Source organism: Balaenoptera acutorostrata, chromosome 8 (assembly GCF_949987535.1).
Source record: "Balaenoptera acutorostrata chromosome 8, mBalAcu1.1, whole genome shotgun sequence".
In the NCBI taxonomy this organism is placed as follows: Eukaryota; Metazoa; Chordata; class Mammalia; order Artiodactyla; family Balaenopteridae; genus Balaenoptera; species Balaenoptera acutorostrata.
In genome coordinates, this window is record NC_080071.1 from 92,293,963 (window position 1) to 92,314,332 (window position 20,370).

Genomic DNA, 20,370 nt, shown 5'->3' on the forward strand with positions numbered 1-20,370 from the left:
TATGTTATTTTTTGTTTTTCCCTTGCTGCTTTTTACATTTTTTCTTTGAATTTAATTTTTGTTAGTTTGATTTATATGTGTCTTTGTGTGTTTTTCCTAGGGTTTATCCTGTATGGGACTCTCTGTGCTTTTTGGACTTGGGTGACTATTTCCTTTCCCATGTTAGGGAAGTTTTCAACTATAATCTCTTCAAATATTTTCTCAGACCCTTTCTTTTTCTCTTCTTCTTCTGGGACCCCTATAATTCAAATATTGGTGAGTTTAGTGTTGTCCCAGAGATCTCTGAGATTGCCTTCTTTTCATTCTTTTTTCTTTATTCTGCTCCTCAGCAGTTATTTCCACTATTTTGTCTTCCAGCTCACTTATTCGTTCTTCTGCCTCAGTTATTCTGTTATTGATTCCTTCTAGTGTATTTTTCATTTAAGTTATTGTGTTAGCATCTCTGTTTGTTTGTTCTTTAGTTCTTCTATAAATTTATTTATTTATTTATTTTTGGCTGCATTGGGTCTTTGTTGCTGCACGTGGGGTTTCTCTAGTTGCGGCGAGTGGGGGCTACTCTTCATTGTGGTGTGCAGGCTTCTCATTGCGGTGGCTTCTCTTGTTATGGAGCATGGGCTGTAGGCGCACAGGCTTCAGTAGTTGTGGCATGCGGGCTCAGTAGTTGTGGCTTGCAGGCTCTAGAGCACAGGCTCAGTAGTTGTGGTGCACAGGCTTAGTTGCTTCACGGCATGTGGGATCTTCCTGGACCAGGGCTCGAACCCATGTCTCCTGCATTGGCAGGCAGATTGTTCACTCCTGTGCCACTGGGGAAGCCCTGAATTCTTCTAGATCTTTGTTATACATTTCTTGTATTTTCTCAATCCGTGCCTCCATTCTATTTCCGAGATTCTGGATCATCTTTACTGTCATTACTCTGAATTCTTTTTCAGGTAGATTGCCTATTTCCTCTTCATTTATTTGGTCTTGTATGTTTTTACCTTGCTCCTTCATCTGTGACATATTTTTTGCTCTCTCATTTTTTAATTTTTTTTATGAGTGGGATTGTGTTCCTGACTTACTGGTTTTTTGGCCTGAGGCTTCCAACACTGGAGTTTGTAGGCTGTTTGGTAGAGCTGGGTCTTGGTGCTGAGATGAGGACCTCCGTGAGATCTCACTCCAATGGATATTCCCTGGGGTCTGAGGTTCTCTGTTAGTCCAGTGGTTTAGACTTGGAGCTCCCACCGCAGGAGTTTCGCCTGACCCCCGCCTCGTGAAGCAAGATCCCCCAAGCCACGTGGGGTAGCAAAAACAAACAAACAAACAAAGAACAATAACAAAGTAAAGAATAAAATTAGACTAGGAAACTAACAGATATGTTAGAAAGAATATAAAAATAAAAATATAGATGAATCAACAACTGGGATGTACAACAGTACCACAATAGTAAAAAAGAGAAGATTGCCAGGAAAAATGTCGGAAGTTCCAACTGCAACCAAGCGAAGGGTCTGAAGCAAGAAGTGCCAGGCCAAGCACAAATGAAGGGGTTGTCGTAAACTGCCAAGTTTGGGGGTCTGTAAAATGCAGCAATAATAATTGAACAACCTGTCATTCAGGCATGTTTTGTGCACTGTGAGAAAGGACTGGAAAAGGAAGAAAATGAGAAATAACTGTTCTATTTTCCATGGCAATGGGTAAAGGAACTTTATAGCAACACTGCTTTGGGGAAATTGGAGTAAATGTCAGAAAATCTCTCACACTGTGCAAAATTAATTGGCGGTGCTATTTTTATTGTGAAACGTGTCCTTTAAGAAAGGGGCAGAGAACTGAGACCACAGCTTGCCTGTTTGGGACCAAACAGGTAGGTCTCTCAAATTGTAAGGAAGGTAATATTGCCTTTTGATAGGCTTCAGAGGGTGCCCCTGGCGCTTCAGGTGAGAACCCATTAGCACTTGGGTGAGAAATCTCCCTAAGGCTGAGGAAAGAACAACCAGGAAGGAAGAGGGACCCTAATTCTTGCAGTTCACACAGGGCCAGGAATAGTTCCTATATCCACTAGCCAGAGTGGAAAATCTTCCTTGAAATTTGGGTGTGATGTTCAGATACCAAAATGAGAGATTCACTGTGGGCAGAGGGCAGAGCAGGAAGGCACGGGTATGGGGCTGCTAGGCCTCCATAAGGGATGGAGAGGACTTGGGTTGGCGGGTGGGACAGTTAACTTGGGGTCACTTTGCAAGGGTCCTAAATGCCAAGAGGGTGAGCCAATCTCAATGGGGGAGCCATAGACATTTTTACCGTTAGAAAAATCTCCATGTTCCCGAAAGGTGGTGGACGGTTGCACCCTCCCCTGCCTCCACCCTCTGTCTGCAATCTGTAGCCGTCTCACAGAATTATAGACCCAGATATTATCAGGGCAGAAAGAGCCCCAGAGGCCTTGCAATCCCACCTGCTTCACATTAGAGGGAAATGCGGACCCACTCTGAGCCCCTTTTTTCAGATTCAATTTTTTGGCTTCTCTTTATTTAAATGTTGGTGTGCCCAGGGCATAGTCCTTAGACCCTCTTTTGTCTTCACTTTACTCTCTTCCAAAGTCATCCTTACTAGTTCTTTGGCTTTAAAGACACCATATTCTGATGACACATCCATGCATGACTCTTGCCCTGACCTCTTCTCGGAACTCTGCATGCATACATCTCCACCTGTCGCCTCATCATCCCCACTTGGATGACTAACAGGCATCTCAGATTAAACATACGCCAAATAAAACTCCTGCCCTCTCCCTCCAAACCTGTTCTCCCCAGTCTGTCTCAACTCACCATCCACCCAGTGGCTCCTGCCAAAACTTGGGTGTCACCCTTGATTCCCACCTTCCTTCACCCCGACGTCCAATTCAGGTGGTAGGTCTTGCCTGTCCTGCTTCCAAAACTCTTCAACATCCCATTTCTGCGACCATGATGACACACCAAGCCCTGGTATTTCTTTCCTAGACAAATGAGACTGCCTTCTCTCTGGTAGATTCCTTGCTCTCCTGATTTTCCAGAAAAGGAGAGAGCTCTTTGAAAATATGACTCAGCCCATTGCTCTCCTGGCTTTAAGTCATCCAATTGGAAGATCCCCCCATCTCGGGCATTTAGGTGAGCAATACAAATTTTATTTATGAATATAATTTGACTTCCCTAAATGAGACTTGATCAAACATTTTCTGAAATTTTTTAACCAGAAAAATAAACTTAGCAGGAAACTTTCATACTCTATTCACTTAAGACTGTGAGAAATAGTTCAGCATTATTTACTTTTTATATGAAAAGGTCTTTACTACTTTATCTCCACTGGGTACATAATTTTCTGCTATTTGTAGTAATTGATTTCTGTGTGTTTTTTTAAGTAAGCTTTTTTTTTTAAATTGAAGTAAAACCATACTTAAAGAAAAGCACAGATCATAAGTGTACAGCTTGATGAATTTTCACAAAGTAAATATGCCCATTAACTTGGGCCCAGATCAAAAAACAGAACATTTCATGCACCCCAGAAGCCACTCCCCCCCCAAGATTAGCACTATGCCACAGATTTGTCTTGCCCGAGTTTGGATTTTATGTAAATGGCGTCATACAGTCTGTGTTCCTCCACCTCTGACTTCTCTTGCCCAGCATTTTGTTGGTGAGATTCACCTGCATTGTTGCTAGCCATAGTTCAGTCCTGTTCATTGCTGTGTAATACTTCTTCATCTGGATGTACCACCACTTACTTGTGCATCTTCATGTTGATGAAAAGCTGAGTTGTAGCCAGTCTAGGGCTATTGCAAATAGTGCTGCTATGAACATTCCTGTATGAGTCTTTTGGTGAACATTGGTACCCATTTCCATTGGGATATGCCCAGAGATGGAATTATTGGGTCATAGGGTACATTTATGTTCAGCTTAGTCGATACTCTCTTTAGTTGATTTTTTTTTATTGTAGTAAGATATACATAACAGAAAATTTACCACTTTAGCCATTTTTCTTCTCTTTCTTTTTTTTTTTTTTTTTTTGGCCATGCCACACGGCATGCAGTATCTTAGTTCCCTGACCAGGGATCAAAACTGTGCCCCCTGTAGTGGAAGCGTGGAGTCCTAACCACTGGACTACCAGGGAATTTCCGATTTTACCCATTTTTAAGTGTACAATTCAGTGGCTTTTAATACTTTAACAATGTTAGGCAACCATCATTATTATCTATTTCCAGAACATTGTCGCTATCCCAAGCAGAAACTCTGTACTCATTAAATGACATCTCCTTATCCCTCCCTTCCCCCCACCCCTGGTAACCCCAATTCTATTCTGTTTTTATGAATTTGCCTGTTGTAGGTACTTCATATAAGTGCAATCATACACTATTTGTTCTTTTGTGTTTGGCTTATTTCACCTAGCAAAATGTTTTCAAGATTCATCCATGGTGTAGCCTGTATTAGAACTTCATTCTTTTTTTTTTTGGCTAAATAATATTCTATTGTATAAATATACCACATTTTGTTTAAACATTCACCTGTTGAAGGACACTTGAGTTGTTTCCACCTTTTCGCTATCATGACTGACACTGCTATGAACATTGATGTACAACAATTGGTTTGAGTGCTTGTTTTCACTTCTTTTGGGTTTTTGCCTAGGAGTGGAATTGCTAGGTCATAAAGTAGTTCTGTGTGTAACTTTTTGAAAACCCATCAAACTCTTTTCCACAGTGACTATACAATTTTACATTCCAAACAGCAATTGATTTCTCTATTTTTGACACAAAACTTTATGTATGCCTACTTGTTAAATATTATAATTGATATTGTTAATGTAAATTAAATATTATCTATGTTATAATTAAATAATTCATTAATAAATATATTTTAAATGTATACTAAATTGTTTTAAACAAATATGGTAACTAAAAAGCCAAGTGGTGCAATATTCAGGAAAGGAAGAAAAATATGTGCAGAAATGGATCAAAATTATAGGGGACAATTGCAAGTTTGACTAGAAAAACAGTATTCCAGCTACTAAAAATGAGGGTCCCTTAACACTGACATTATTAGAACAGAGCTACCATCAAATTCAGAGCCAAAGATTTTTAGTTGGAAAATAAAGAGAAATATTAGAAATTTCAGAAACTAGTCACTATGAGTGTGAGTAAAAGTAAGAAGATGCCATTTTGAAATACATTTTAATAGTTCTCCATTGTGGCTGCTACTTTGTGATAAAATAAAAACGATTGTAATGCAACACAGACCCAACAAAGGACAAGGGTAGTTTTAGAGAATCTATTTCACATGATGGCCAAAGATTCTTCTAAATCTTTTTTTTTCTTTTTTTAACGATTGTAATAGCAAGTAAATTCACTGTGACTGGCTCATTTATTCCAAAGAAGTGTCTTTATTTTTCATGCATATTTTCCCACAATAATACAACAGAATCAAATTTTTGCAACCTTCAAGAAGGTTTCAAATATTAAAAAAATTTAAACAGAAGGTGTGACCTTGAAAATTTGGTATCTCATTGTGATGCTCTCTAAAATGGAAGTGTTTTTAAAAAACATTCAGGGAGAAAATATTTGCAAGGAAACAACAGACAAAGGATTAATCCCCAAAATATACAAACAGCCCATGGAGCTCAAAATCAAAAAAACAAGCAATCCAGCTAAAAAATGGGCGGAAGACCTAAATAGACATTTCACCGAGGAAGATGTACAGATGGCCAAGAGGCACAGGGAAAGATGCTCAACATCACTAATTATTAGAGAAATGCAAATCAAAACTACAGTGAGGTATTAACTCACACCAGTGAGAATGGCCATTATCAAAAAATCTAGAAACAATAAATGCTGGAAAGGGTGTGGTGAAAAGGGAACCCTCCTGCACTATTAGTGGGAATGTAAATTGATACAGCCACTATGGAAAACAGTATGGAGGTTCCTTAAAAAACTAAACATAGAACTACCATATGACCCAGCAATCCCACTACTGGGCATATACCCTGAGAAAACCATAATTCAAAAAGAGACATGTACCACAATGTTCACTGCAGCACTATTTACAATAGCCAGGACATGGAAGCAACCTAAATGTCCACCGACAGATGAATGGATAAAGAAGATGTGGCACATATATACAATGGAATATTACTCAGCCATAAAAAGAAACGAAATTGAGTTATTTGTAGTGAGGTGGATGGACCTAGAGTCTGTCATAAAGAGTGAAGTAAGTCAGAAAGAGAAAAACATATATTGTATATTAATGCGTATATGTGGACTCTAGAATATATGGAATCTAAAAAAAAAAGTGGTCCTGATGAACCTAATGGCAGGGCAGGAATAAAGATGTAGACATAGAGAATGGACTTGAGGACACGGGGTGGGAGGGGGAAGCTGAGGTGAAGTGAGAGTAGCATCGACATATATGCACTACTGAATGTAAAATAGTTGGCTAGTGGGAAGCAGCAGCATAGAACAGGGAGATCAGCTCAGTGCTTTGCGATGACCTAAAGGGTTGGGATAGGGAGGATGGGAGGGAGGCTCAAGGGGGAGGGGATAAGGGGACATATGTGTGCATATAGCTGATTCACTTTGGTGTACAACAGAAACTAACAGTATTGTGGAGCAATTATACTCCAATAAAGGTCTATTAAAAAATAATTAAAAACATTCAAACTGACAGTATAATGGATGATGTTTTGCAGAAGATGATAAAATCAAAGAAACAAAAAGACGATATGCTGAGTGATTTTAGATGTTACGCTCTGAGGAAAACATAATGTCAATCTTAGAGAATCACAGGAAATTATTGGAAGTCCGTGTGTCTTGTCTAATGAAATTCAAACAAATGTATCATGCTACAAGCAAATCACAGGAGGTCTGAAATACTATCAAGAATGAAGGGAGGGCTTCCCTGGTGGCGCAGTGGTAGAGAATCTGCCTGCCAATGCAGGGGACACGGGTTCGAGCCCTGGTCTGGGAAGATCCCACATGCCGCGGAGCAACTGGGTCCGTGAGCCACAATTACTGAGCCTGCGCGCCTGGAGCCTGTGCTCCGCAACAAGAGAGGCCGCGATAGTGAGAGGCCCGCGCACCGCGATGAAGAGTGGCCCCCACTTGCCGCAACTAGAGAAAGCCCTCGCACAGACACGAAGACCCAACACAGCCATAAATAAATAAATAAGTAAGTAAGTATGTAAATAAATAAATAAATAGCAGTAATTTAGCTGTATATCCCCAGTGGGATATAGCCTAATGACAAAAAGAAGTGAAAATAAAACTTAAAATTAAAAAAAAAAAAAAAGAATGAAGGGAACAAGTACTTTTTTTTTTTTAAGAATTTCACTTTTATTTATTTATTTTTTATTTTTGGCTGTGTTGGGTCTTCGTTTCTGTACGAGGGCTTTCTCTAGTTGCGGCGAGCGGGGGCCACTCTTCATCGTGGTGCGCGGGCCTCTCACTGTTGCAGCCTCTCTTGTTGAGGAGCACAGGCTCCAGATGCGCAGGCTCAGTAGTTGTGGCACACGGGATTAGTTGCTTCGCGGCATGTGGGATCTTCCCAGACCAGGGCTCGAACCCGTGTCCCCTGCATTGGCAGGCAGATTCTCAACCACTGCGCCACCAGGGAAGCCCGGGAACAAGTACTTTTTACTTTTTGATTTTCCACCAGAAGTAGCCTGTTGTGAACAAGTGTGTCAGACTATGAGGTCTGCTCACATTGAGAACAATGTCATAACAATAAAATAAGTTGCATAGACTTTATTGGAATGAAAGAAGAAACTTTCTAAGTCTAGCTTATGAAATTAGAGGTTGGAAAAAGATATTGACATGAAAAACGCTTGTGGCCAGGTATATGCTAATGGAGAAAATACGGCAGGTTATACAGGAGTGTATAAGACATTATTTTCCCCAAATGTGATTATGCCAGATTTGTGCCTTCCTCAGCTCATAACCTTAATATGCAAAAATGCTGCTTCTGGGAAGTCAAATTTGATAACTTTTTAAGCATTGTACAAAAGATATATATATACATACATATATATTTTGTGTGTGAATTTTTAAAAATGGATGAGCAGATGGGATATTCTTATGTCTGTTCTAAAACCTACATTAAAAACACATCTAGATACCCCATGAGGATCAAGATTAAATGCAATCAAGGCACTTCACACACGAAGACATAAATATTGAAACATATATATATATATCAAATAAAAAATACATTATGCTAACATCAAAAGCATCTTGGTGTAAATAATTGCATAATTTTATGCAATCTACCTGTGTGGGATGATATTCTAAACCAAGTGGAAAAGTTATTAAGGCTATACAATAAAAAAAGAATGACTGTGCATAAAGTTGCATGCCTAACAGAAGGCCTGTCCCTTTGCTTACAATAAATAACAGTAACTTTGAAAGAATGTTTGATGAATGTAAAATTTTAGCAAAAGATATGGGTATACTGCTTCAATTTTATGGAAGGCAGCTATGCTTACCACTATACCACAAATGCTGTACTTCAGCTTTAAAATAAAAGTACAGAAATTGGAAATGAATCACTGGATGAGTGTCAGTTATGAGAAACCTGCATATCAAATGGAAAGGAGATTATAGATGCTCTAATTTCACATTTGATACAAAGATATGAAAAATTAAAGTGTCTTTACATTTTGAATTTTTAACTGGAGAAGTTATTTTCTATGGATACATCTGATTTACACAAAGCAGCCACTTATTTGACTCGAATATTCTGATTTAAGTCCTATAGGGATTTCATCAGATATAGTTTTAAGCAGCATGCAATGTCAGTAATTTATAATATAAAATTAACACTGTGCTTGGATCTTCGAAGACTGATTCACAGATTTGCTTAGTGCAATCCCTTCCAATTTGGACATGGCCTTGAGAAGGCTGTTAGCACTCCCAGTCACCATGGCATCATGTAAGACATTTCAGTGAGTAGCAGTTAATGAAAAATTATTTAAGATCACTTGGTCAAAAGAAATTAGCGTGGCAATTCTCTCCATTAAAAACAAGATAAGTAGGGACTTCCCTGGCAGTCCAGTGGTTAAGACTCCATGCTTCTAATGCAGGGGGTGCGGGTTCGATCCCTGGTTGGGGAACTAAGATTCCACATGCTGCGCAGCACAGCCAAAAAATAAAAGTTAAAAAAAGAAAAAAGGATAAGTAGTAGACTTTGGAAATATTGAATTTGTTTCCACTAAAACCAGGAAAGCAAAATTATCAATTGGTTTTTGCATAAATAAAATATTTAAACTTAAAATATTTTGAGTTTTAGTATATCTACTTTCATTTTTCAATGGGTTTTCATGGGCTTCCCTGGTGGCGCAGTGGTTGAGAATCTGCCTGCCAATGCAGGGGACACGGGTTCGAGCCCTGGTCTGGGAAGATCCCACATGCCGCGGAGCAACTGGGCCCGTGAGCCACAATTACTGAGCCTGCGCGTCTGGAGCCTGTGCTCCACAACAAGAGAGGCCACGATAATAAGAGGCCCGCGCACCGCGATGAAGAGTGGCCCCCGCTTGCTGCAACTAGAGAAAGCCCTCGTACAGAAACGAAGACCCAACACAGCCAAAAATAAATTAATTAATTAATTAAAAAGAAGAAAAAAAAAAAAGACAAGACACCACTCTTGAGGGTGTCCTGAGAAGCTGACTCATAGGTGGGAGGGTGCCCAGGGCCAGAGTTCTGGGTTAGTGGCGTCTGACCTTAGGGGGGTCCTGGTCCCAGCAACATCTTTCCCCCCAGGTCAGCCTCCTGCACCTCGAATCCCGTGTCTTGGGCTCCCCTGGGCCCCCTTCTAGGATCCCTTGGGAGGATGTGACAAGTGTGGCTATGAGAGGAAAGAGTGGTTCCTCCTAAACAGCCGCCGGCTGATGCTCCCCAGATGGCATCAGAGCTCATCACAGTGGCCTTTGGGTACCGCTGGGAGCTACACGGGACAGAGGTCTTACAGGTGGGCCTGCTCTCGTGTCCCTGTGGACACATCCTACATCAATCTGACTGGGGCGATTAAGATAATCCCAGGGAAAAGTCTCCATCTCTCTTGAGCTCTCTTTTATGGACCTGCCTCCTTACCCCAACGCCTCAAAAACTCATCCCCAGTGGCTAAAATTAGGCTGCATCTGGTTACAGCCTGGTGGCCGAGGTCTAAGACTGAATCACCAGGGAGCCACGGTGAAACACCCCTGGTGGCCAGGATCTGCTAGGGGGCTTTTGTAAAAGGGTTCTTGGGAGAGATGTTTTTCAAGCAAAGGCACACACTGGAGAGGAGACCCAGGTGTCAATCCTAAATTGTCACACCTTGACCCGGCCTGGGCACTGCCAACCCCAAGTAAGAACAAGAACAAGCTGCTTTGGGGTCCTGGAGCAGGAGATGCAGGGGCCGGGATACCTGTGGCAGTGACTGCTATCCGCTGACCGCATGCTGTCTGCAGACCCAGGCCAAGAGGGCCATCTCCCTACACGCCAGCTGCCCATCCCGTCACCCTCCTTCCAAGGGTTCTGACCTCCTGGGCTCAATTTGGCCTTAAGTCCAAACTGCCTGGGCCGTGAACTGGGTGGGTCTCCATGCCCCCGAGGTCACTGGCAATGGGGAAGCTCCCTCTTCAGTCAAGAAAAGTGGCCACCTAAGTAGACCGACGTCTGCATCAAACTCATGGACCTTAAAACAGACTTTTGAAAGAAACTTCCAAACCACATGGCTAGTAATCAGGCATTCATTTTATTCCTGGAAGCTCACAAACAAGAGAATGGTCCAGGGACAGGCCGTTTCCCTCTTGCTTAGTTACTCTGGAGACAAACTACATGCAGTGGTTTCCATCGCCAGGATGCACACAATTCCCAGGCAGCGCAGGCCAGGCCCAGGGACCTGAAGGGGAAACCGATCTGGAATGGCCTGGCAGTAGGGAGGTAGAAGCACCGTCCAACGTGAGACATGACACGGGGTGTCCCATCTCCACTGCCATTACACTACTTATTTTGCTGACAAAGGGTCAGAAGTTTTAAAACCACTCACAGCATTAGATATGGGGGGAAAATGTGCTTGGTTTAGTCTTTATGCATTTGACACCTTAATGACATCACAGCATTCAGCAATACTTCAGAAGGGTAACTAACTCTCCAAAACCCTTTACTTAACAGAATTGGAACAAGTGATGGCAACCTAATACACAAACTCGAGCGTGCTAAACGCAAGACATACAGAGAGCCATGCTTCTCTTTGGCAGCTCTGGGCAGTGCTGCAGAATGCCTCCCCTGTGTCGTGGCTGAATGGCCAGGGCTGCCAGGGCCTGAGGTCTCCTTCTGCCAGGACACTAGTGCCCAGCACTCAGGAGAGGCTCAGCTCCACTCTGTCACCTCTGGCCCCAGACCCACACAGTGCCTGAGAAGTCTGGGGCAGGTGAGAGACCTGGTAGCCCTGCAAGATACTTCCTCCTGCCTGTAGCTCCTTCCCTCCACCCACCAGAGGGCCAGGGGGGCAGAGGGTGGGGGTGGGATGGTCCATAAATGTTACTCCCTTAAGAAACAGGGGCCTGGCTGGGCTGGTTATCGGGGACTGCCCTGCAGGCATCCACTGGAGGAGGGCAGCAGAACTGGGAGATATCCAGGACCCTGCCCCTGTCCAGATATCTGGACCCCAGGGAGGAGGGAATAGAGCATGGGAAGGCAGGGGCCACCCCTTAGGCCCCAGGCTGCCGTTGGTCACCAAGGTCTCCAGACACTCTGGGCTATGCGGGCGGCGGTCAGGCTGCCCAGGGCTGCGGGCACCAAGTCCGGCCCCTCAGCAGGCGCCCGGCTCAGTTCAGCCTCGGGGACCTCCTCCAGGTCGGAGGACTGGTCGTCCCCGGAGCCCCGGGGGCTGGGCAGTGGGGACCCCAGGGCGCCTCCTACTGGCCAGTTGCTCCGCCCATGGGCTCCCGGTGGCCCGGACAGGGCGTCCCCCAGCAGATCCCGGAAGCTGCTGCCCTCGCGCAGCGGCATGGACTCTAGCAGGTGGTTCAGGAGCTCGGCGGCGACGGTGGCGTCGATTGCCTGGCACGTAGACACGAACGTGTGCACCTCGTGCATGCACTGGATGTAGCCGGCGGCGAAGCGCTCGCTTGCTTCCGCCTGCAGCTGCCCGCGTTCTGTGTTCAGGGGTGGGAGGGGAGACGGCCGCGCCCGGTTCGGTGAGCGGCAACTGATTGCTGTGGCCCGGCCCGCCCGGCCCGCGGGGGCAAGGCTCACCCAGGAGACGCGGGGGGCGCGCCCTGCTCCAGGAGGGGAAGTCCTCGGTCCCGGGCAGGGGCAGGCCAGGCGAACGCGCCCCGCGCCCCCGCCCGCGCGCCCCGCCGCCACTCACCGCGCGCCCGGCCCCGCAGCGCGCCCTGCACGCGCCGCACCGTGAGCTCCAGCACCTCGGCGTTCTCCAGCTTGGCCTGCACCTGCGCCGGCGGGAGCGCCCGGTGGGGAGGGTCGGTGAGGCGAGGCCGGACGGCGACCCCCGCCCGCCCGCTCGCCCGCAGCCCCTGGGCGCCCGCCCGCCGGCCTCACCTCGGCGCCCGCCAGCAGCAGCCGCAGCTCCTGCAAGCTCTCGTTGATCCGCGCGCGCCTCTTCTTCTCCACTAGGGGCTTCCGGGCCTGCGGGAAGCGAGCAACTGAGCCCCGGCGCTGCGCGGCCCCCCGCCCGCCCGCCCGCCCGCCCATCCGCGGCTACAGCCAGCACCTTGCGGTCCCCCCGCGCCTCGCAGCCGTCCTCATCCTCCCGGGCCGCACGGTCCCGGCCGGGCGCCAGGAGCGGAGCCATGACCTCTACCGCCCGGAGCGCAGCGCGCCCGCGCCCCTAGCAGCACAGCGGCCCTCAGCCGCTGCCGCCCTCGCCCCCTGGCGTCTTACGCCGCGTCCTCACGCCTACAGCGGTGCCCGCCCCTTTTATAGCGCCTTATTTGCATCTCAAGGCGCCGATTGCTCGTGAGAGCCAATGGCAGAGGCGTGCTTTGTCTGGCTCCGCCGCCGGGGTCGACCGGCAGCTGGCGGGGCGTGGCCTGCGGCCGGGGACTCGGGGGGTCCAGCCGCGCCTCCGCGCCACCCCCGCATTGTGGGGCACGGGAGGGGGCGATGACCCGGAGAGCTGTGGCCCTGGGTGTGCTTGTTTCCCTTCCTACCCCGAGCAAGGCGCCCAGGCCTGCGGTGCGTGCTAGCAGGGGCGCATCCATCTGCCCGTTCATTCATTCACGCTTGACTTCGTTCACCGAAGGTGCAACAGGAGAGGAACGCTCCTGCGCGAGTGCCGGGGTCCTGGCGGCCAGAGCCACAGCAAAGGCCGCGGTCTCCGGGCCTGGAGGGAGCTACAGGTCCGGGCTGGGGTGGCTGCAGAGCCCCAGGGAGGTGAGGGCCCCTAGGGCAGCGGGGGTGGGAGCGGGCCCTTGGCCCCAGCGCGTTTCTTGCGGACTTGTGGATCCTGACATCCGCACGTCGACACCGCCTTCAGCCCGCTCAGGGATCCTAGTGGGGCGGGGTCCGCAGGCCCGCTCGCACCTCTCCATCTCTAGGCTCTCCTTCTCGGGTCATCCTCTGTCCCCACAGGCCGTCTGTTCTCTCCTGGTCATCATCGCCCTCAGCACCGGAGTTCCCCTCATCTCATTCTCGTCCCCTTTGCTCCCCGACCCCTCTTTCACTTCCCTTTCCCCCCTCAGCACCCACCGCCGCCCTCCCTTCCCTGCCCGCCCGCCCCCCAACCCACGTTCTCTGATTCCCACCCCCGCCCGCCCTTCCCTGATCCCCAACCCGAGCTCGCCCTTCCCTGATCCCCGCCCTCCCTGCCAACCACCCTTCCGCGCACCCTTGTTCGTTCGCCCCGGCCCCCCTCCCCGCCTCCTGTCCCCCTCGTCCCCCTCCCCGTCCCCCCTCGGCTCCCTTTCCCCCCCCCCAGCCCTCCCCCCACTCCCCGCCCGGCTGGCGGAGGCCGCCGTCTGGTCCCCGTAACTTGATGCCCGTGACAGTTGGCAGCTGCAGCCGCTTCGGGCGGAGAAAAGCGGCAGCCTAGCCAAGAGCGACAGGTGTTGGCCGCGCCTTTGTCTCTGCCGCTTTGTCACTCGGGCGGGAGCGGGCGGTGGGTGCGCCTGTGTCCGCCAGAAGACCGCCACCCCCACGGCTGGCCGCCCATCTGCTGGCCCAGCCTCCCTGAGGGTGGGGTGCGTGGGCGGTGGGGCAGCTCCCTGGGGACCCCAGCCTGGCCGAAGCCCCACCGGCCTAGGTCCACGGCGTCTCCTGGCACAGCCAGAATACCAATTTGCCTTCAGACCGCGAAGCCTTTGCCCACACAGCGCCGTACACCTGGAACACCCTGGGATCTCCCTTCAGTGGCTGTTTCCTCTCTGTTCAGGTCTCAGCTTCCCTATCCATCCACCCAGCCCAGTGGGAGTGGACCTGCTCTAGAGTAGCACTGCACCTTTACCCAGTCCTCTGCTTCCCTCCCGGGACTGGGATTGTCAGGGTCTGGTCTGTGCCCCTCCAGGTTCCAAGCATCCCTGGGGGTACAGTCTGACCTAGGACCCCTTATCTACCCCCAGCACAGAGCCTGGCCTAGCAGAAGCGCTGGGTAGGTAGGGAAATTGAGAGAGTGTCCCAAGCCTGGCTGGAAGGCAGCAGGGGAGAGAAAAATCCAGGGACTGCAGTGTGGTGGGGTGGCAGGCCTAGGCCACAGCCACCCACCTGTGCCCCCAGCCATCTGAAGATGGATCTGGCAGCCCTTCAGGTGACTGTTTCACTTCAGCTCCCCGCCAGAGGGACCTCTGTAGGTAGGGCAAGTTTGGTGAGTGGCTTGATGGTTCCCAAAGTCACCTCACTGACCTCTATAAGTACCTGGGAACCCCTTCTGCTGATTCTCACCTGGCTGTCTCTTTGCTTTTCTGTGAGCAGGGCCCGGAGACTTCCCCAGCCCTGCACTGTTCACCCAGGTATGAACCTACTCCTTTCCTTCAATCACCCTGTGTTGTCCTCAGTCTCCCCCACAAACCAGAAAGCTTAGCTCTCTTCCTCCCATCCTCCCCTGCCTGGTCAGAGACCTGACTACCCTTCCCCCTGTACTCCTAGTGGAGGGACTGACAGAGTGGGGGAGGGGCTTGAGTAGTGAACCCCAAGAGAGCCGATAGCTGGCCTATAACTTTACTTTTCCTCACCATTTAGACATCACCCCAGGGAAGGAGATCCCACCCCCACCCCAAGAAACTACAATTAAGTTTCTACTACTCTGGGGAACTCAGATATGGAAAAATAAACTCAGTGATATTTCTTGTACTCTGATTCATACCCCTCCCGTTATTGATTATATTGTTTGAATAAGATCAAACAAGTATTTTAGAATGCTCTCCCTGAAAGGCAGTTTGTATTGGAACAGGATGATCAGGGCTCTGGGGAAGGCCTCTGGGAAAAGACTATTAATCTTTTCCTGATTGGAGGGGAACTGAATGTGGGAGGTGGAGGAAGAATGATAAAGGCAAATGGTGCAAGCAAAAAATGAAAGGCAACTAGGAGCTCCGGGAAAAACAAAAAGCTGCTGAAGAAGAGAAGTGTAATCTTAGCACTTACTTGGCCCAGTAGCCAATTCTTTCACAGTCAGAACAATGTAACACTGTTCATAGGGTTTCAACATTTTAGAGTCAATCTATAGAAAAGGCAAGGAAGGCTTAATTATGGTTACAGATATAAAGTTGCTTTGTAAAAACAAAAGGACGGATGACAGTTGTCAGGAGAAGGGAGGAGGCTGAAGCATGGGCTAGGGACCTCATAACCCTTGTCTTACATGGGGTGGGGGGATTGAGGAATGCTGTCTAGAGTTAAGGATGGAGAAATTAAGTGCTGGGATATGCCTCAGTCTGACCAAGTACCCTTGGGGAAGAAAGTATAGGGATAGAGCAGGGAGTGTGAGTCAGCAAAATCCTTCTTGGTTAGACTGGAAGTTGCCGAAGGCCTCATCTTCGACGTCAGCCTCCATTTCCTTGAGTGCGCCCATTGGCTGGCTGGCTTGGCCTTTTCCTCCCAGAAGCCTGGCTACTCCGTCTCAGGACCACCACACCCTTTCTTTCTCCTTTGCATGGCCTCCCCTAGCAGACACAATTCCTGCCATTTGCCCCTTGGACTGATACCCCCTTCAAAGGTTGCCTGAGCACAGACTTCCTGAGCATTTGGGCTCTTTGATCCCCTCATATCCAAAAACAGAGGCCAACAGAGGCTGGGCAGGGCTGCAGTGGCCACAGGGGGACCAGTTAGCGGCAGGGGTGGCGAGCCATAAATCCGCAGGGAACAAAGACAGTGGCCAGCCTATGGATGTCCAGGCCCCTTGTGGGCAATCAGCCCAGGGGCTTGGAGAAGCTCCTTTTGGTTTAGAAGTAAGGGGAGGGCATGCCCTTGGGGATATATGGTAGATTAACAATGCAGTTAAGAGCCCCCGAAGGCACTCAGACGTTCAGTGAAACAGCCGTATCTGGCCACTTAGCGGGTTTGCAGAGCCCTCCATGCTCACTGGGAGGACTTTGCCTCCGCAGCCCCCAATCACCACTTGGATTTAGGCAGCCAGGACAGGAAACGGCGTTGAGCCCTCCCTCCTGCTCAGGGAGCTTCTGGAAGGCTGGCCACCAGGGCCAGGATCCATTCATCTCCCTGCTCCGACACCACAATACGGTCCTGGTGTGAAAAGTGGGGTGTGGCGGGGGGAGCAGGCCTCCACTGTTTTGACCAGGCCCCGCACGACTTCATCGCTGTGGAAGGCGGGACTGGGGGGTGGGGTGGGAGGAGACTGCCGCGCTGCCTGTATCACCTCTGATGGAGACGTGAGGTCCTTTAGACCACTCTGCCTTCAGCCCCGTGGCCAGCACACAGGCAGCCAGCCCAGGTGAGACAGACTACCCTGGAGGAGGCAGGAAGAGAATGGAGCAGGTGCCTGGGGTCACCGCAGAGTGGACGGGGCACGAGGGGCTGAGCTGAGTGGCCCTACTCCCCATCTGTGAGTGAAAAACCATGGGGGAACGGGACACCAGGATTAGATCTAAATCGTTGGGAGTTCACTGGGGTAGGGCTGCATGTCAGAGAGACACACAGAGACAGGAAGGGACCAGCGAGAGGCACCCTGTGCAGGGGAAGAGGTGAGGGGGGCCTTTGTGACAGAAGAGTTCCTAACCCAGATTTCTAGGGTTCTTTTTTTTAAAAAAAGATTTTGATAATCTTTGATCTCTATTCAGGTCCCTGTTCCTCTGTGCTACATTAAAAATACACACAAATAAAAATAAAAATATACTTGCTTTATTTACCAATTTTCTAAAAGGCAAAAAGTCATAAAAAGACACAAGCAGTCCAACAAACATATTGCACTGGGTGAAGAAAGTCTGGTTTGCGCATAAAAACAAACCACTTGTCCAGCAAGGCTTAACACGTCATTACACAGACTCTGAGAGCTTATTTACATATCTTTTTAGGAATATATTAAAAAGAAGGCTCAGTTTAAAATCGAGAAGAAGTTTTCTATAACACCCGTGTAAGCGCACGTACTAACGAAAATGCAAGACCCGATGCGTGGTACCGTGTAAACAATTTCACAAAATGCTCCTGCTGTCAACTTCTCAGCACACGTCAAAGCTACGCAGCAGTTATCAATGAATATACATAAACGGTAAGATAATGCTGGCGGTAAACATCCTTAACAGGAGAGAACATGTTGGCAGTCTTGTGTTTAGGGAAAGTCAATGCCACTTTGACTCCCATCTAATCCCTTAATGATCTGACTTTAGTGGCAGGAAGCAGTTTGTAGCATCTAGTCTGCACACAAATGCATAGACGACACCTTGTCTTGGGTATCTGCAGGTGATGTTGCTTTGTAAATTAAAAAAAAAAAAATTAAACTTTCTGTGTTCGAGTTTATGAAAAATAGGATTTATATTCAGGCATAAAGTGGTTTTACTATGAAAACCAACTGGATTACAAGGAGACTTCACCTGTTCTAGTAGCTGCTTCTCCATCAAAGAACAAGGGAAGCTGCCCCCTTTTAACTTTCTACAGACGTAATGCAATTGTAAGTCAGTTGTTTCATCACTGGCAGCTTCTCATTCACCCTAGGGACCAATGTAACATTTTTCCAGACAATCTTTGGGATAGACGATGCAATACGAGGTTTTGCAAAAAGTTGGGCCGTCTGGTCTCACTTTTCCCCAAGTGTCCCATTCACCTGAAAGTGCCAGCGACACCAGTGGACATCACCACAGAGACCGGAAGTCGCACCAATGAGGTCAGGTTCATGAAAAGAATGAGGGTCAGTGTTCCAGCCCAGGTGTGGTGGGAGTGGTTAGCTCACGGCACCCTGGAAAACACAGATGCAGCCACTAGCTAAGTCAGGAGAAAATGCTGTCTTGGCTGGGCCAGAGCTGATGTCTGGGAAGTGCCAATCAAAGAATAAATACGAGTGGGTCCCAAGTGTGGCGATCAAAGCCTGGTTTGCAGAGGGAAGTCACAATAAGGGGATGACCGACAATGTGTTTTTTATCCACATATTGGCTATCCCGGTCTAAAAAGGATACGAGAATGATATCAAATATACAGAAGGGTCTGTGTATTCCTGAGGACGTATATTTCTATGATGGAGTTGGTCACACAAACCACTAGGCTTCTTTAGTCCAGAGCGAGCATTTCAACTTCGTTCACCCCAAACTTAAGCTCCGTCAGATGAAATGTTTGCTGCTACCACACTTGAAGCTGAAGCTGCTGGTCTGCCAAACTACGCTTCACGCCACTTAACGCAAAACATTTTGAAAGAAAATTAGCAGAGGCTGTGATCTCCACTTGTTATGTTTTAAAAACATCTAGTCTGACTAAATAATTTAGATAAAAAGCAGCCCCCCAGAGAGGACATAATTTGATCTGACCCAAACACACCCTGGGGAAGCTCTGAAAGGCCGGCCCCTCAGCTTGGAGTCACCGGTGGCATCCCAGCTGTTGGTCACAGCCTGGTGCGATGCCTCGGGACCGCCCACGGGGAGCCAGCAGACACCGGCGCTCTGGCTGAGAGCACTCGGCCGCTTCCCCGACACAAGGAGGGAAGCAGCCTTTCTCAAGTTAAACAATGATGAAAATCTCCTCCCCTGTCCCCGAAAACTCCATATTTATATTTTAAATAAAGAAAACTATTTCTTCCCAAACTTCTCCTACCCTCCATGGTTTTAAATCACCCCTTCAGAAAATGATGGGTTTTTTTTCTAAAACAAAAAAAGCCATGTAAGTATATCCGTCCATTTCATTAGAAACACAGGTGAAGACCCTCCCTCTCCTCAGAGCACCATCTGACGTACGCCACTGGCTGTCCCGCTGTGGGGGTTGGGGTTACGTCTGCCCTTCGTTTCTGTGACTCAGGGAGGGTCCGTTTTCCTCTTCGGTGGTGTCGGTCGTTCCGCTGAGTCCCAGAGTAGGGGTAGCTTCCTCGTACCGCACGCAAATGTTGTCTTTTCCCTTGTTTTCACAGCAAACGCATTCCTTAAAAGAAAAAATGTAAATCAGTACCAAAAATGAGATCTTTGGTACGAAAAAGTAGTTCAAGCTGAGAGAGGTGCAGGTGATCAGGTGTCAGCCGTGAGGCTGCTGGAGGGCGAGCAGGTGCCACTGGGCGTGGGACCCCTGCCTGCTCTCCAAGGAGCCAGAGCTCTTCCCAAGGGGTCCCCGCTCCCAGCTCCCCAGGCCCATCCCTTGTCTGAGAGGTGGCTGTGCATAGCGAGGGGACAGCATCAACCAGAGGCTCTAGTGCCAGCTCCTCCTCTTTCTGCCTGTGGGACCTGGAGTTGCTACCTACCTTCTCTAACCTCAGTTTTCTAATCTGTAGAATGGGATAGCAACAACGTACTGTCTCATTTGTTCATTTCCCAACTATCTGTTAAGCACCTGTCGTGTTCCAGGCACGTTCTAAGCACTGGGAGTCAGCAGTGAACAAAGACGAAAAATCTGTGTCCCAGTGGAGGTGATCTCCTAGTAGCCGAATGAGAAATGCTCCACAGTGTATTAAAAGATGGGAAGTGCGGGGCTGACATGGAATGAGGTATGTGAGGATGTCTGTAATTTTACTGACGTTCCACTGACAGAGTGACTGTGGTGGTTTTAAAATATGCCCACAAATCCTTTGACACCCCTTCCTCAGAAGGTGGAGGCCTGGACTCAGTGACCTGCCACTAACAAAGAGGAGGTGATGCAGGTGACATGTGGGTTGTAACAGGCACTGCAGCCCCTCGGTTCTCTCTGGGGAGGCCAGGATCATATCATGAGGACACACAAGCAGCCCGATGGACAGATCCACATGGCAAGGAACTGAGGCCTCCTGCCAACAGCCAGCACCAACGTGCAGGCACGTGAGGGAGCCTCCTTGGAAG

General features: G+C 48.4%; 2 protein-coding genes across 10 annotated transcripts in view; both read right to left on the reverse strand.

Annotated features, from left to right (window-relative positions):
- Positions 1-10,693: 10,693 nt before the first annotated feature.
- HES6 (hes family bHLH transcription factor 6) lies at positions 10,694-12,865 on the reverse strand. Of its 2 annotated transcripts, none has more exons than XM_057551410.1 (4): positions 12,696-12,865; positions 12,524-12,610; positions 12,333-12,414; positions 10,694-12,117 (listed from the first exon to the last, which is right to left on the reverse strand). In XM_057551410.1, exons 1-4 carry the CDS (start codon positions 12,774-12,776, stop codon positions 11,693-11,695), a joined length of 675 nt encoding a protein of 224 aa, XP_057407393.1. In that variant the 5' UTR covers positions 12,777-12,865; the 3' UTR covers positions 10,694-11,692. The 2 variants fall into 2 exon arrangements, with proteins under 2 accessions (XP_057407393.1, XP_057407394.1); XM_057551411.1 differs by having other exon boundaries at positions 11,989-12,117; positions 12,373-12,414.
- A 4,388-nt stretch (positions 12,866-17,253) lies between these two features.
- Positions 17,254-20,370, reverse strand: part of PER2 (period circadian regulator 2) — a 40,775-nt gene continuing 37,658 nt past the window's right edge. For all 8 annotated transcript variants that reach the window (XM_057551299.1, XM_057551301.1, XM_057551298.1 and 5 more), the window contains one exon: positions 17,254-19,486. In XM_057551299.1, coding sequence (XP_057407282.1) covers positions 19,337-19,486 — 150 coding nt within the window. In that variant the 3' untranslated portion in view covers positions 17,254-19,336. The remainder of the gene's footprint in view (positions 19,487-20,370) is intronic.

Coding starts and splice junctions, on each gene's coding strand:
- HES6 (XM_057551410.1), bottom strand. CDS start 12,776: ATGGCTCCGCTCCTGGCGCCCGGCCGGGACCGTGCGGCCCGGGAGGAT. Junction 12,611..12,695: donor AGGCGCGGGGGGACCGCAAG/GTGCTGGCTGTA, acceptor CGCTTCCCGCAG/GCCCGGAAGCCCCTAGTGGA. Junction 12,415..12,523: donor TGCTGCTGGCGGGCGCCGAG/GTGAGGCCGGCG, acceptor CCGCCGGCGCAG/GTGCAGGCCAAGCTGGAGAA.